This window comes from Macaca thibetana, chromosome 7, assembly GCF_024542745.1.
Source record: "Macaca thibetana thibetana isolate TM-01 chromosome 7, ASM2454274v1, whole genome shotgun sequence".
NCBI lineage: Eukaryota > Metazoa > Chordata > Mammalia > Primates > Cercopithecidae > Macaca > Macaca thibetana.
In genome coordinates this window covers 136,696,908-136,711,188 of record NC_065584.1, presented here as the reverse complement: position 1 = coordinate 136,711,188, position 14,281 = coordinate 136,696,908, and the positions used below count along the sequence as shown (strand labels likewise).

Sequence of the window (14,281 nt, the reverse complement as noted above, 5' to 3'; positions counted from 1 at the left end):
TGAAGACCCTTAACCTAATCACATCTGCAAAGGCCCTTTTTCTGAATAAGTTAACATTTGCAGGTTCCAGGGATTAGCACCTAATTTCTTTGGAGCCCACTACTCAGATGACTACAGAGAACTTTGAATAGATAGAATATATGACAAACAGGTTGAAGGTTATTCCAAGAATGAGACAACCTTGGAAGAATTTACCATGGTGAAGAGGAGGCAAATTACAACATTAATGTGGTTAAAATTGTATTGACAGGTATGATGCTCCAAAAGTGTTTGACGAATAATCTTATATCTAGCGATAATTAACGGGGTCACCAGAGTAGTCTTAATTATCACCTGTGACCATTGATGAACGATTTTTATCTCTTTCATTTTGGCAAGGTTTGGGAATCTATCCTATAGAATATATTTCAAATAAGCAAGAAATATAAGCCTGGATGTTAGAACTCTATGGACATTACCATTAGAAGGAGCATTAATAGGGTGATTTGGGTCTCTAAGCACAGGCAGTATATGGGTGTGACCTAGGCCCTATTTATATATTTATTTATTTATTTTACTTTTTATTTGAAGTGATTTTAGACAACAAAAAAATTCGAAACTGATGAGGCTTGAATGAGTGTATTTAATAGCTGTGTTTTGAAGATAGCTACTCCAGATCTTTCTGCTCACCCCTCTTTTATGTAGTCTCATGCTCTTTCTATATAGGTGTGAGATTTTAGGGAGGGAAGAGGTTTGAAGTTGGCTTTTCAGATATACCAAACTAGTTACCTTCCTGTGTTCCTCACTACTCTCCTTAGGAACATCTGAGCTGAATTTTGAGGCCACTGGTTTAGCAGTAGCAGCCTCTGGCCAGCTCAGGCTCCCACTGTGACTGGACAGGGTGGAAGGTAGCAGCGTAGAGGCTTGCTTACATGTAAGCCAACAGCCATCACATTAGTACTCCTTCTAGCTGTATTTCAGGTCCAAGGTTCCCCTTCATGAGATTTGGGGGGGGTCTTAAAGAGAGTACAGGTGTTGATTAATTTCTCTCACTCATGATGAAAGTGAGATTGAAAATGGAAGCTCTGATTAGATAATGTTTCCATTTGACTAAAATTACAAAAATGGACCAGTGTCCAAAGTTGCATGGGAGAAGCAAATGGAACAGGAAACTTGGCATTAATAGCTTTGCTGCTGTGTGTTGCTTGAGTTTAAAAGTCTTTAATTTGCCATCACTGAGACTCATCCAGTTGCTCCTTACTCATCCGGATAAGACAGAGGCCTCCCTCCAGACTGTGATGCTCAGTGAACGTTCAGAACTCCCAACCTCAGTGCAGCGCGATGCAGTGGCTACACTGAAGGAAAACTGAAGGCTACCTTCGCGTTAGGAAAACAACCACAGAAGGCAGGCTTGAGGGGGCTGAAGACACTACTCAGATCTCCTGAACAACTGTGTTCACTTTGTATTTGATGGTTTAAAAGTTAACCACTTATTTATTAAATGTATCTTCTAGGATGACACATTTTAGTCATTATTTTTATCAAGTGCAATAACCTAAAAATAGAAAGTATTCTTTTAATGATCTTATTAAACTGCTATATATATGAATCGATGCTTTCAGAGATTTTACATTTTAAGAGTTTGATAAGGCCGGGCACGGTGGCTCATGCCAATAATCCCAGCACTTTGGGAGGCCGAGGCAGGCGGATCATCTGAGGTCAGGAGTTTGAGACCAGCCTGACCAACATGATGAAACCTTGTCTCTACTAAAAATACAAAATTAGCAGGTCGTGGTGGCACACGCCTATAATCCCAGTTACTCGGGAGGCTGAGGCAGGAGAATCGCTTGAACCTGGGAGGTGGAGGTTGCAGTGAGCCGAGATTGCGCCATTGCATTCCAGTCTGGGCAACAAGAATGAGACTTAGTCTCAAAAAAGCAAAAAAAAAGAGTTTGATAGGAGGTGTATTGTGTCCATTTGTAATAATGACCAACAAGTATTTTAAGTATATAATATTTAAATATCATTTATATCATGGAAGAGTTACTTCATAAAATTATAAACATAAAAATCTACAGGTGCCAGATTTTTCTAGTTTACTTTTTCTTTTATTTTCTCTCTTGTTTTTTTTTTTTTTTTTTGAAATGGAGCTTTTCACTCTTGTTGCCTAAGCTGGAGTGCAATGGCACGATCTCGGCTCACTGCAATCTCTCCCTCCTGGGTTCAAGCTATTCTCCTGCCTCAGCCTCCTGAGTAGCTGGGATTACAGGTGCCCGCCACTACGCCCAGCTAATTTTTGTATTTTATTAGAGATGGGGTTTCACCATGTTGGCCAGGCTGGTCTCAAACTCCTGACCCATGTGAACCACCCACCTTGGCCTCCCAAAGTGCTGGGATTACAGGTGTGAGTCACTGTGCCTGGCTACCTCTTCTTAAATTCAAGAATTTCTTCTCCATCTTTCCTAGAAAATGTTTACACAGTCTCTGTTTGGTGTTCTTTAGTGACAACAAATTCATCTCATAAGGCAAACTTTTGTTGTAAGTTGTTTGTAAGTTTAGGGAAATATCATGATTGTTTTTAGGAAATGTAACATGAAATCAAAAGTAAGATTAGTTTGTTTCACATCTTGTTACTTTTACCTTTCATTTTAAAGCCCCATCCCTCCTGCCTTTGAATCCCAAAAGTGAATCCTTACTACATTTGAAATAGCAGTGGAAAATCCTCACTAGAATGGTATTCCTCAAATGTGGTAAACAACAGTGTCATCTTTTAGTTTCTTAAAAAAAAAAAAAAATCAATAAATCACTACAAACTTTTTAGCACCTCAAGTGTTGGCCTCTACAGACAGTTTGCTGCCCATACCCCATGTCCTCATGCACGGGCTTAATAATGCGTAGTGAGGTGGTATCAGCAGTCAGGGTGGTGGGGATATCTCTTATTTTAGTAGCACATAGTTTACAGGATGCCTGATTCTGTTAATTTTATAGAGGATCATCTGTTGCCAACAGAAGTCATATACTAATAAGAAACCTAATATATTTTTTTCTTTCTTATTAAAGTTGTTTTTCTTTTGGTAATCTGGTGCTTTTTATTTAGACAGCTTCCAAATCTATATTCTGCTTAGAATTAAACACATAATATGTGCATATGACACATTTTTATTATGTTTCTGAAATCACCTTCTAAAGTCTACTTTTCAGATCACTTTTAAAAATAATTTTGTGGCCTCCATATATCTATGATATGTATAATCTACCTAGTACATTGTCAATTCAACTTTTGTGTCTTTTCTTCTAGGTAATGTATGGATTTTCAGCCCGACATAGATTGATAATCTCGAGTGTAGTCCAGGGTCTTGACATTGCTTTCCCTTATCCTTTTCTGCAGATACTCCGTGAGCACAAAGCAGTCATCATTCAAAAGCGAGTCCGGGGCTGGCTGGCCCGCACACACTACAAGAGGAGCATGCATGCCATCATCTACCTTCAGTGCTGCTTCCGGCGGATGATGGCCAAGCGTGAGCTAAAGAAGCTCAAAATCGAGGCTCGCTCAGTGGAGCGCTATAAGAAGCTGCACATCGGCATGGAGAACAAGATCATGCAGCTGCAGCGCAAAGTTGATGAGCAGGTGTGTTTCACAGAGGGGCCCTGAGAGTGGAGTATGCCCGAAGAAATCCACCAGGATTATTTTCAATATTGTTTTTCTTTGACTTTACCCTTCGGTCTTAGTAAAAAGTAAAATTATGACCGTATTTATTTCCATAATAAGCATGAAAGTAATTATAACTCATAAGGTGGATCACAATTGCAAAAACTAAGGCAGGAAGTTATTATTATTATTATTGTTACTATTATTTGAGACAGGGTCTCACTCTGTCTGTCACCCAGGCTACAGTTCAGTGGCATGTTCACAGCTCACTACAGCCTCAACCTCCTGGGTTCAAGTGATCCTCCCACTACAGCCTTCTGAGTATCTGGGACTACAGGCACATACTACCACACCCAGCTAATTTTTTTATTTTGTAGAAACAGGATCTCATGTTGCCAGGCTGTTGTCTCAAGCAATCCTCCTGCCTCAGCCTCCCAAAGTGCTGGGATTATAGGCATGAGCTACCATGCCTGGCAGGAAATTATTTTTGAGAACACAGATCTACTAATGCTTCAAACCTTTATGATCAAGAGTCACATTGTATGTTATTTATTTTTCAAACATCAGCTTGAACCAGGCATACTGTATTTTGTACTTTGTAATGCTTTGTCATAATTATCATTTATTTTCGTGTGGTATCATGTTTATTTTACAGATGAGTTGTTTAGCATTGCAATAGCAAAAGAAGCAGGAAGATGTTCATGCTTCTGATGAACTTGCAGTCTGTTGCAGAGATAAAAGTTTGATTGATTGAAGATAGTTACTAATATTTTAGCACGTGTAAATGATATAAAGGTAGTTAAGAATATAAAAATGCTAAGGAGAGCAAAGCAAAACAGGGATCAGAATGAAATGGGAGGAAAGATTTTCTGAGTAGCAGGGAGAAATTTTGAGGTAGTAAACAAGGATTTGTGAGAAATTTGTGTGTGTGTGTGTGTGTGTGTGTGTGTGTGTGTTTTGGGACAGAGTCTCACCCTGTCACCCAGGGTAAAGTGCAGTGGTGCAGTCACGGCTCACTACAGCCTCAAACTCCTGGGCTCAAGTGATCCTCCTGCTTCAGCCTCCCAAGTAGCTAGGACTACAGGTGCACACCACCATGTCTAGCTAATTTTAAAAGTTTTTATAAAGACAGGGTCTTATTATGTGCCCAGGCTGGTCTTGAACTCCTGCTGTCTTGTGATCCTCCTGCCTTGGCCTCCCAAAGTGTTGAGACTATAGGTGTGGGCCCCTACACCTGGCCAACTTGTGATTTTGAGACTGTTTTAATCATTCTTATGCATCACTAAGCTACTACATGGAGCAACATTTTGTTCTGTTTTCAAAAACAAGTATAGATCCTCCTATTTCTGAGTTAAGAATCAGGAAATTAAGAATTTACTATGTAATTCACCTTGTGACTATGAGAAAATCACATCTGTCTTGCTTACCCCATCAAACAGAATTGAATTATTTGTCCCTGTTTTCTTCTCTCTTTGTGTCACCTAGAAGGTATTGGTTGTGCTATTGCAAATGTTGTAGTTAGTATTTTGGTTAGATACTATATCAGTGTTATGATGATACAGCATGAATATGATGAATAAGCATGGTTTTCTCACTAAATACATATTGTTATTTATGTGTATGTTTAAAGAACAAAGACTACAAATGCCTTGTGGAGAAACTAACCAATCTGGAAGGAATATACAACTCTGAGACTGAGAAACTACGAAGTGACTTAGAACGTCTTCAACTAAGTGAAGAGGAAGCGAAAGTTGCCACTGGGCGGGTCCTTAGTCTGCAGGAAGAAATTGCCAAGCTCCGGAAAGACCTGGAGCAAACTCGTTCAGAGAAAAAATGCATTGAGGAACGTGCAGATCAATACAAACAAGAAACAGAGCAGGTAGGAATAATGTCCATATCCCTGTCTACTCCATACACAAAGGAAATGTGCTGTCATCATGACTTGGTCCATGTGACTCACTGTTGGTTTTATTAGAAATGTAGTACAAATTTTAGTTGAATTACTGTTAATTATTACTGTTTCCTAAGTGTTTATTTCACATTATGAATGAGTAGGCTGCAGGTCTTTTAGCAGAACTTTTGACTCTAATAAGAACAGAGGCAGAGCAGTATTTTTAGGAGAGAATGGCCAAGTACCTACTAACACTCGTATATTAAAATAAAAAATAAAAATAAAAGAAGTCCATCTGGGGCATAGACTCCTTTAAAAAAAAAAACAGTCAGTCTGGGGCATAGACTCCTTTTTCTTCAGTAAGGTTAATGTGATTAACCCATTTATGCCTAAGGTTGCAGTTTTTTGAATTGCAGAATCAATCTTTGGCAATGACCTTGAGCAGTAGGATATAAATAACTCCCACATGCTTAGTGTTCCAATAATGGAACATTAGGCATAATATTTAGTACCTAATGGTAGGGATCCTTGTGGAAGCCTGCATTAAGGCTGTATTAAGAAGTCCAAGCAGGAGAAATCTAAATGCACAGTGATTGCAACCAATAGCTTTATGCAGATGGAACCCTCCCCACAAAATGCTTTCAGATTGACCAGTACTTGCATGCTATAAATTTGTATTAACATATCAAAACTTTATTAAGTATCGAAGACATTAAGATTATCAAGTAGTAATGAGATGTACTGCTGAAACATTTGTAAAAGTACCTCAACATTAGGCTTCCTGGAAAAAAGTAATCAATTTTCAGAGATTCCACTGGTATTACCAACTTTAAATGAAAACAGACTTGCCTGTGTCAGCTGTAACTGCTGGCAAGAATCCTGATATGGTTTGTCTGTACTGGCTTCTAAATGTGAGTAGCAGCATATGCAGTGAGAACCACAGCAGGAACTTAGATGCAGGTCGGTTAGGGTAGGGTGGCTGGTAAAATTGCAGTCCTTCCATTGCATTCGAGGTTCCAATAAAGTAATTCCTGCTATATCTCTAGATCTGTACTCTATATATAGAAACAGCAGTGCCAAAAGGTGAGATTCTTTTCTGTTTTACGTAATGTTGTTTTGATACGGCAAGTTTGTTCCCTCAGAACTCAGACGTGCACTCATAAAGATACTCTTGAATGTTTAAGATCTCTTTTCTTCCTTTAAGTCTCCCAAAACCACGGAAGCTTTCCAGCTTCTGATTCCTCAGAATCCGTCCAGTATTTAAGTGTGGTGGGAAGATTCTCCTTTCCACTTGAAAACCAAGTTCTTGCCTTTCTAGTCTGATAGAATAAACACACAAGCAGATTCACATGTCTTCTTTCATTTCACTTCATTTTCTCCTCTTTTCACAGAGATAGCTGTAGGGACTACCATTAATTCAGACATTCAGAAGGCATTTCCTATGTTGTGTAGGCTGGTCTTGAACTCCTAGCCTCAAGCTGTTTTCCCACATTGGTCTGACAAAGTGCTGGGATTACAGGTGTGAGCCACTGCACCTGGCCCCATTAGTTCTGTTGATGGAATGTAGTGATAGGGAAAGAATGAAAACATTTCACTGTGACAGTCAGCTTCATGGTCAGGAAAATGACATTCTCAGTCTGATCAAGGAGCCCTGAAGTTACAGTAGATTTATGTATGGTTCCTAACCAAGAGCATTTATCAAAACTGCTGAGGAGTTTTTATATAAAAAGGGAACTATCCAGACTCTGGGAGTGTGGGCTAGGCAGATTATTTTGAAAAAGAGCCATAGGTGACTTGTGTACCCCTACCAAACAAGAGCCTCTCCTGAAAGCCCACAGAGAGCTGGGGCCTTTTTTTTTTTTTTTTTTTTTTTTAAACTGAGAGTGGATGTTCAGGCAAGATCAGTGCAGAGAGAAGACAGCCCTAGGAAGGGATACGTTCTGGACTGATGTCTGCTGTGTGTGGCACAGCGTGCTTATCCAACTTTCCTGCTCCCCGGAGCCCTCTTTTCCTGTCCTAAGCCCCCTGACATGATGAGAGATTGCCTGCCAGCTTTCTCCCTATTATTAAAGCTCTTGTTTTCAGAGTTTCTTAAACTTTTGCTTAGAAAAAGGAATTCAGATTTTACTCATAAGCAAACATTTTATTCCAAAGATGAAAATTATGTACTTTGCAAAATTACCTTTGGTTTTGATTTTTCCTTCCTGGGAATCCTTATCCAGCAAAGAACTAGAAAGTTAAGAGTCAGCTTTTGTGAGTGTGTTTGTTAAAATATACATGACGTAAAATTCACCATTTTCTTTTTGCAATCTACTCATCTGACAAAGGGCTAATATCCAGAACTTGTAAAGAACTCAATCAAATTTACAAGAAAAAAGCAAACAACCCCATCAAAAAGTGAGCAAAGGATATGAACAGACACCTCTCAACAGAAGACATTCATACAGCCAACAGACACATGAAAAAATGCTCATCATCACTTGCCATCAGAGAAATGCAAATCAAAACCACATTGAGATACCATCTCACACCAGTTAGAATGGTGATCATTAAAAAATCAGGAAACAACAGGTGCTGGAGAGGATGTGGAGAAATAGGAACACTTTTACACTGTTGGTGGGACTATAAACTAGTTCAACCATTGTGGAAAACAGTGTGACGATTCCTCAAGGATCTAGAACTAGAAATACCATTTGACCCAGCCATCCCATTACTGGGGATATACCCAAAGGATTATAAGTCATGCTGCTATAAAGACACATGCACATGTATGTTTATTGTGGCACTTTTCACAATAGCAAAGACTTGGAATCAACCCAAATGTCCATCAGTGACAGACTGGATTAAGAAAATGTGGCACATATACACCATGGAATATTATGCAGCCATAAAAAAGGATGAGTTCGTGTCCTTTGTAGGGACATGGATGCAGCTGGAAACCATCATTCTCAGCAAACTATAGCAAGAACAGAAAACCAAATACCACATGTTCTCATTCATAGGTGGGAATTGAACAATGAGATCACTTGGACATAGGAAGGGGAACATCACACATCGGGTCCTATTGTGGGGAGGGGAGAGAGGGGAGGGATAGCCTTAGGAGATATACCTAATATAAATGATGAGTTAATGGGCACAGCACACCAACATGGCACATGTGTACATATATAACAAACCTGCACGTTGTGCATATGTACCCTAGAACTTTATAATTAAAAAAAAAAAGAAGACCTGATGAGAAAAGGATATATATATATATATATAGAAAAAAAGAAAGAAAAAACTATAAAAAAAAATTACCATTTTCACCATTTTTAAGTGGACAGTTCTGTGGCATTAAGTACATTGACATTGTTGTAATGTCAATGCTTATTTAAACATGGAATAAAAGGACTAGTTCTCAGCCTTGTAAAACTCTTTTTTTTTTTAGACAGAGTCTCGCTCTGTCGCCCAAGCTGGAGTGCAGTGGCGCCATCTCGGCTCACTGCAAGCTCCGCCTCCCGGGTTCACACCATTCTCCTGCCTCAGCCTCCCAAGTAGCTGGAACTACAGGCACCCGCCACCACGCCCAGCTAATTTTTTTGTATTTTTAGTAGAGACAGGGTTTCACCGTGTTAGCCAGGATGGTCTTGATCTCCTGACCTCGTGATCCACCCACCTCAGTCTCCCAAAGTGGTGGGATTACAGGCGTGAGCCACCGCACCCAGCCTCAGCCTTGTAAAACTCTTAAAGAGAGATGAAAAAGAAATTCTCTTTCTCAACATAGATATCAGGGAGAATCAAAAGGTTTTCAGTGAATTTCCCAAACTAAAATATCCTCACATCCTTCTTAACCTCCTTAATCTCTCCACTTGAATCATGGGTACACATAAGCTTTATGTGAAAGCATTGAAATGAGAAGGTAATATCAATTACCTTTGAGAGCAAATGCTAACTTTAGTGCCAGGCAATTTTTTAATGTTTAAGGTGTAAAGTAAAAAACCATCACCATCCTTATCCTTCAAGAATTTCTAGTCTATTCTGTAAAAGAGGAAAGTAAATCATTTGTGACGGATATAAAGAGCATATACAGGGTCTTGTGGTAGCACAGGGAAAAGACAACTAATTGAAAAGGGTTTCAGGAAGGCTCTTGGGAGGGAGTAATGCTTGAGCCAGTTTGTAAGGTTACTAGACATAACCAGGCAGACAGGAAGCACAGAGGTGGTGGAAGTAAGGAATGACTGCTTATGGTCTTTATCCTTGGTCATCAGGCTTCCTCTGTCCATTGCAGCCATCTCACTTTATTGTTTCATTTCATAGCTGGTATCAAATCTGAAGGAAGAAAATACTTTGCTGAAGCAAGAAAAAGAAGCCCTCAATCACCGCATCGTGGAGCAGGCTAAGGAGATGACAGGTAAAGCTTACACGTGTACTACACGCCAACCAACCTCACACCAAAGTTGTATAAGTTACGGTGTTACTTGATGAGTTACACAACGTTATTTAGAGTTTAAATATTTTTAAAAGTTGAGGCTATCATCAGCAAATTTACAAAGTTCCAAGACGCAAGAGATCACGTATTTTGGTTGAATTAGTTGGTTGATAAACTTGTAAATCTGGTATCTCTAGGTACAAATGTGAACTCAGGTTCAGTCAGTGTCATAAGTAATTTTTTTAAAAAATTAAATTTGTTCTGCATGTACGATTCGTTAGTTAAGGCTTATAGGATTCCTAATGTTTTAGTAAGAATTTTTGCGCTAATATGTGTATATTTATGTGTGTGTGTGTGTGTGTGTGTATGTTGTCTTTTTTTTTTGACTAAATCAATGGATGTTGTTCTAAGATGCACCACTTTTTGCTATTAAACTAAAAAAACACTAATTTTTTAAATAGAGAACTAACCAGGTATGGACATTTATTCTGTTTTCTGTTTGTGGGGTAGGTTAGAAAGGTGATAAATTAATAAGGAATCCACATATATATAAATACGGGGTAAGAAGATACAGATCTATACAGTAATTAGTGGTGGAAATGGAAGAGAAAAGATGGTTGGGAATGGGGATTTATTATATGAAAATAGTACATTTTCATATACATTCCGTTGATTACATTGGTATTCAAAAAAGGCAAAAATGTTCTAAGATTTTACAATGAGATAACAAAACAATAATGGTATGTTATTAGTAATAGGGATATTGAGAAAAGAGTACACATTTATGAGGCAAATTAATGAGGCCAGTTGTTGGAGTGTTAAGTTTGAGATGTCAGTCAGGACCTCAACATGGAGGTGTTCAGAAAGCAAATCCAGATTAAAGATTAGAGAAAAAATAAGAAGGGAGCCTAAAGATACCCATTAAAACTGTGGTGGTAAGAGAGACTGCCTCACCTCTCCTAGTTGAAGGGGACAGTAGAGAGGAAAGAGAAGAAAACCTGGAATTAATGACCATGCTAAGGGATGAGGTAAAGAAAAGGTGTCAGAAAATAAAATTAAGAGGTGAAGGAGAAAACAGAGCCCTGGAAAGAAGGCTGCTGGGAGGCAGCATGTAACAGAAGGATCCAGAATGATGAGAATCTTCTAGGAAAATATAAAATGTTATTTGAAAGTAAACTGTAAGAACAAAGAAATGTCAGTGAGTTTGCCAAAGGAAAATTTTTTGGTAGCCTCAGAACAGCTTCTGCAAACTGGTGAGAATAAAAGGCAACTTGTAGAATGTTTTAGAGAGAAGAAATTCATTCATTCATGTACAAATTATTAAAGCCCTACTCTAGGGAAGCACTGTGGTGGGCACCAGGAAAGCAGCTGTGACAAGACACTTGTAGCCCTTGCCTCATGGTGCTCACAGAGAAAGCAGTGGTGAAGCTATAGAAGCAGGCAGGGCAGATTAAGATTTAACCTCAAAATATATGGGTAAAATGGAGCAAAGTGGTAGGAAGCTTAATATTATAAATGTGACTGGTTGACTGATTGAGTTAAGACATATAGCTGAGATTTGAGGTTTTGTTACTTTACTTCATCTGCAGTCAAGGACTAATCTCCAATTTCCAGATCATGTCATAGCCAAAAACAAACCATAGCCACAGAGAGGGTGGAGGGGATAGGTAAATGGAGAAGACAAGGTTTCCTCAGCAGTGCATGGGGGATGACCAAGAAACACACAACACAGCTGGCCAGGCCTGAGCATTTTATCTGGTTAGAAGCTGCAGAGTAATAGGACAGCAGGGGAGGTTAAAGTCATAGAAAATGTAAGATAGAACCATGAGATGGTAAATGAAGAGAGACTCTGTAGAGTAGGACAGCTGGGTCCACTGAAAATTTGCCATTCTCTTGAGAAATATCTCTGACTTTTGAAGAGGGTATACTACTTTGGGCAAAAGAATTTTATGAATAAAATACCACTGGAATAAAAATACATATAGTTTAGTTACTAGACAGTGACTAGTGGAAGTTTTTCAAGGATGTGCTGTAACCAGTGTATCAATTAGTGGGACTAAGGCCAGAGTATGGGCAATAACTCAGTAGATGATTGTTAATATTAATAAATTATTTCATTTTTTGGTCATTTTTTCTTTTCCTGAATTTTACTAAGACGCTCTTCATGGATCACAGTGATACTAAAAGTAAAATTCCCTGCAGAGAAACTGGAAATCAGTATACATGTTTACACAATTGCATTTTCAAGGGGCCATCTTTGGTATGCATATCCTTTTTTAATTTCAGAAACTATGGAGAAGAAGTTAGTAGAAGAAACAAAACAACTCGAGCTCGACCTTAATGATGAAAGACTGAGGTATCAGAACCTTCTGAATGAGTTCAGTCGCCTAGAAGAACGATATGATGACCTCAAAGAAGAGATGACCCTTATGGTGGTGAGTCAAACACTTTTGCTTTTTTTAATGAAAAATTTTAAACATATACAAAAGTAAATAGAATAGTAGAATGAACCTCCATATCTTCCGTGTGCCTACCACCCAATTCCAGAATGTTCAACACATATTCACCTCCCGTTCCATCTCCCCAACCCGCTCCATCCAATGGATTGGATTATTTTAAAGCAAATCTCAGAAATAATATAATTTTATGCACAAGTACTTCAGTAAAGTCAAACACTTTAAAGACTGGGCTAAATGGTAGTATAAAGTCAGTACAGTTGAATTTTTGTTTTTGTTTTTGTTTTGAGACGGAGTCTCACTCTGTCATCAAGTGGAGTGCAGTGGCGCAATCTCGGCTCACTGCAACCTCTGCCTCGCAGGTTCAATTGATTCTCCTGCCTCAGCCTCCTGAGTAGCTAGCTGGGACTACAGGCACCCACTGCCATGCCTGGCTAATTTTTTGTATTTTTAGTAGAGACGGGGTTTCACCATGTTGGCCAGGATTGTCTCGATCTCCTGACCTAGTGATCCACCCGCCTTGGCCACCTCCCAAAATGCTGGGATTACAGGCATGAGCCACTGCGCCCAGTCAGTTGGACTTTGTTTCATATATTGAATGGCCTAATGAAACATTTACATGTAGACTGATTTTGATTATAATTTCGAAGACATATTCCTATGAAAAGAAAATTCAGACTCCATTTATAATGAATTATCTATTTCAAGGACTCTTCTTTTACCAATGTACCTTTCATACTTGTAATAATTCTGCACATCCTCCCTATTCCACATATCCTGCTATCAGAAAACAAAGAGTTCCCAAGTTCTCTTGCTGCCTATGAGTACCAGCCTTAAAGGTAACAATTATACAAATGACCAGAAATACTTTGAAATATCTCATAAAAAGCCAGATAATTCAGTATCTGTGGAGCAGAGTATTTGCTTCTATCTGGACCTACTGACAAAGTTCATTACAATATGACACTTAAGTCAAAATAAAAGAGATTATGTAATACGAAAGATAGGCTCTCATCACCTTGCAGATGAGAAAATCCTGTCTAAAAGAGACTAAAAAGCTAATATAAATCCCACATTGGACCATTATTTCAACCCTCACTACTCTGATTTATGTGTGACAGAGAAATTAGAAGTAGATGCAAGTCACCATTGTAACTGTTCTTATAATTGACAAATCTAAAGACCCTTGGTAAGCTTCATCTTCCTTGATCACCATGCTCCCCTTGGTCCCATTGAAACCTTTCTTCCTTCACATTCTGTAATTCTTAGCTTTCTCTAGAATTCTTTTCTTCTTTTTCAGTGTTTATGTTCCCCAGTTCCATTCTTTGGTATATTTTTGTTCACTGTATTTATTAGATGACCATGCCAACATTTGTGGTTAATCTCTGTTTCAGTTATGGTTAGAGCTAAACTTTATAACCTATAAGTAGGTGTTTCTGAGACCCCCTAGTTATTTGGGATGTTAATAAGTGGCATTGGAGAAGAAATTCTGAGGTAAAATAAATGTAATCTACCAGGTTAAACAGAGATAAACAGATGTCTTTTCTGCAGAATTTCTTGGATTCTTTAATAGTGCATGCAATATGAATTTCAGAAAATAAAATGAGAGAAGCAGGTACCATACATGTATCCCTCTCTGAGCATATTCCAGAGACATCCATCTGTGAGGAGGTCATGGGTCTCTTTAGTCAAGGAGGTGGCCATTTCTAGAAGGGCCCTCCAGTGACGCCATCCTCCAGCAGCTTGACACAGCTTCTCCTTTCTTCTAAGCAAGTCTGCCTGCTCTCCATCTGTTCCCAGCAGTGCTCTAGGGGTAGTTTTAGTTGCTGAATTTCTTTTTTCTCAGTCGTGTGTCCTCTCCATTGTGTATGCCTGTGACTCACTGTCATTCCTCT

General features: G+C 38.8%; 1 protein-coding gene across 5 annotated transcripts in view; it reads left to right on the top strand.

Moving 5' to 3' along the window:
• MYO5A (myosin VA) overlaps positions 1-14,281 on the top strand; it is a 222,022-nt gene that overhangs the window by 151,334 nt on the left and 56,407 nt on the right. For all 5 annotated transcript variants that reach the window (XM_050797908.1, XM_050797912.1, XM_050797911.1 and 2 more), the window contains exons 21-24: positions 3,368-3,607; positions 5,259-5,507; positions 9,819-9,912; positions 12,217-12,365. In XM_050797908.1, coding sequence (XP_050653865.1) covers positions 3,368-3,607; positions 5,259-5,507; positions 9,819-9,912; positions 12,217-12,365 — 732 coding nt within the window. The remainder of the gene's footprint in view (positions 1-3,367; positions 3,608-5,258; positions 5,508-9,818; positions 9,913-12,216; positions 12,366-14,281) is intronic.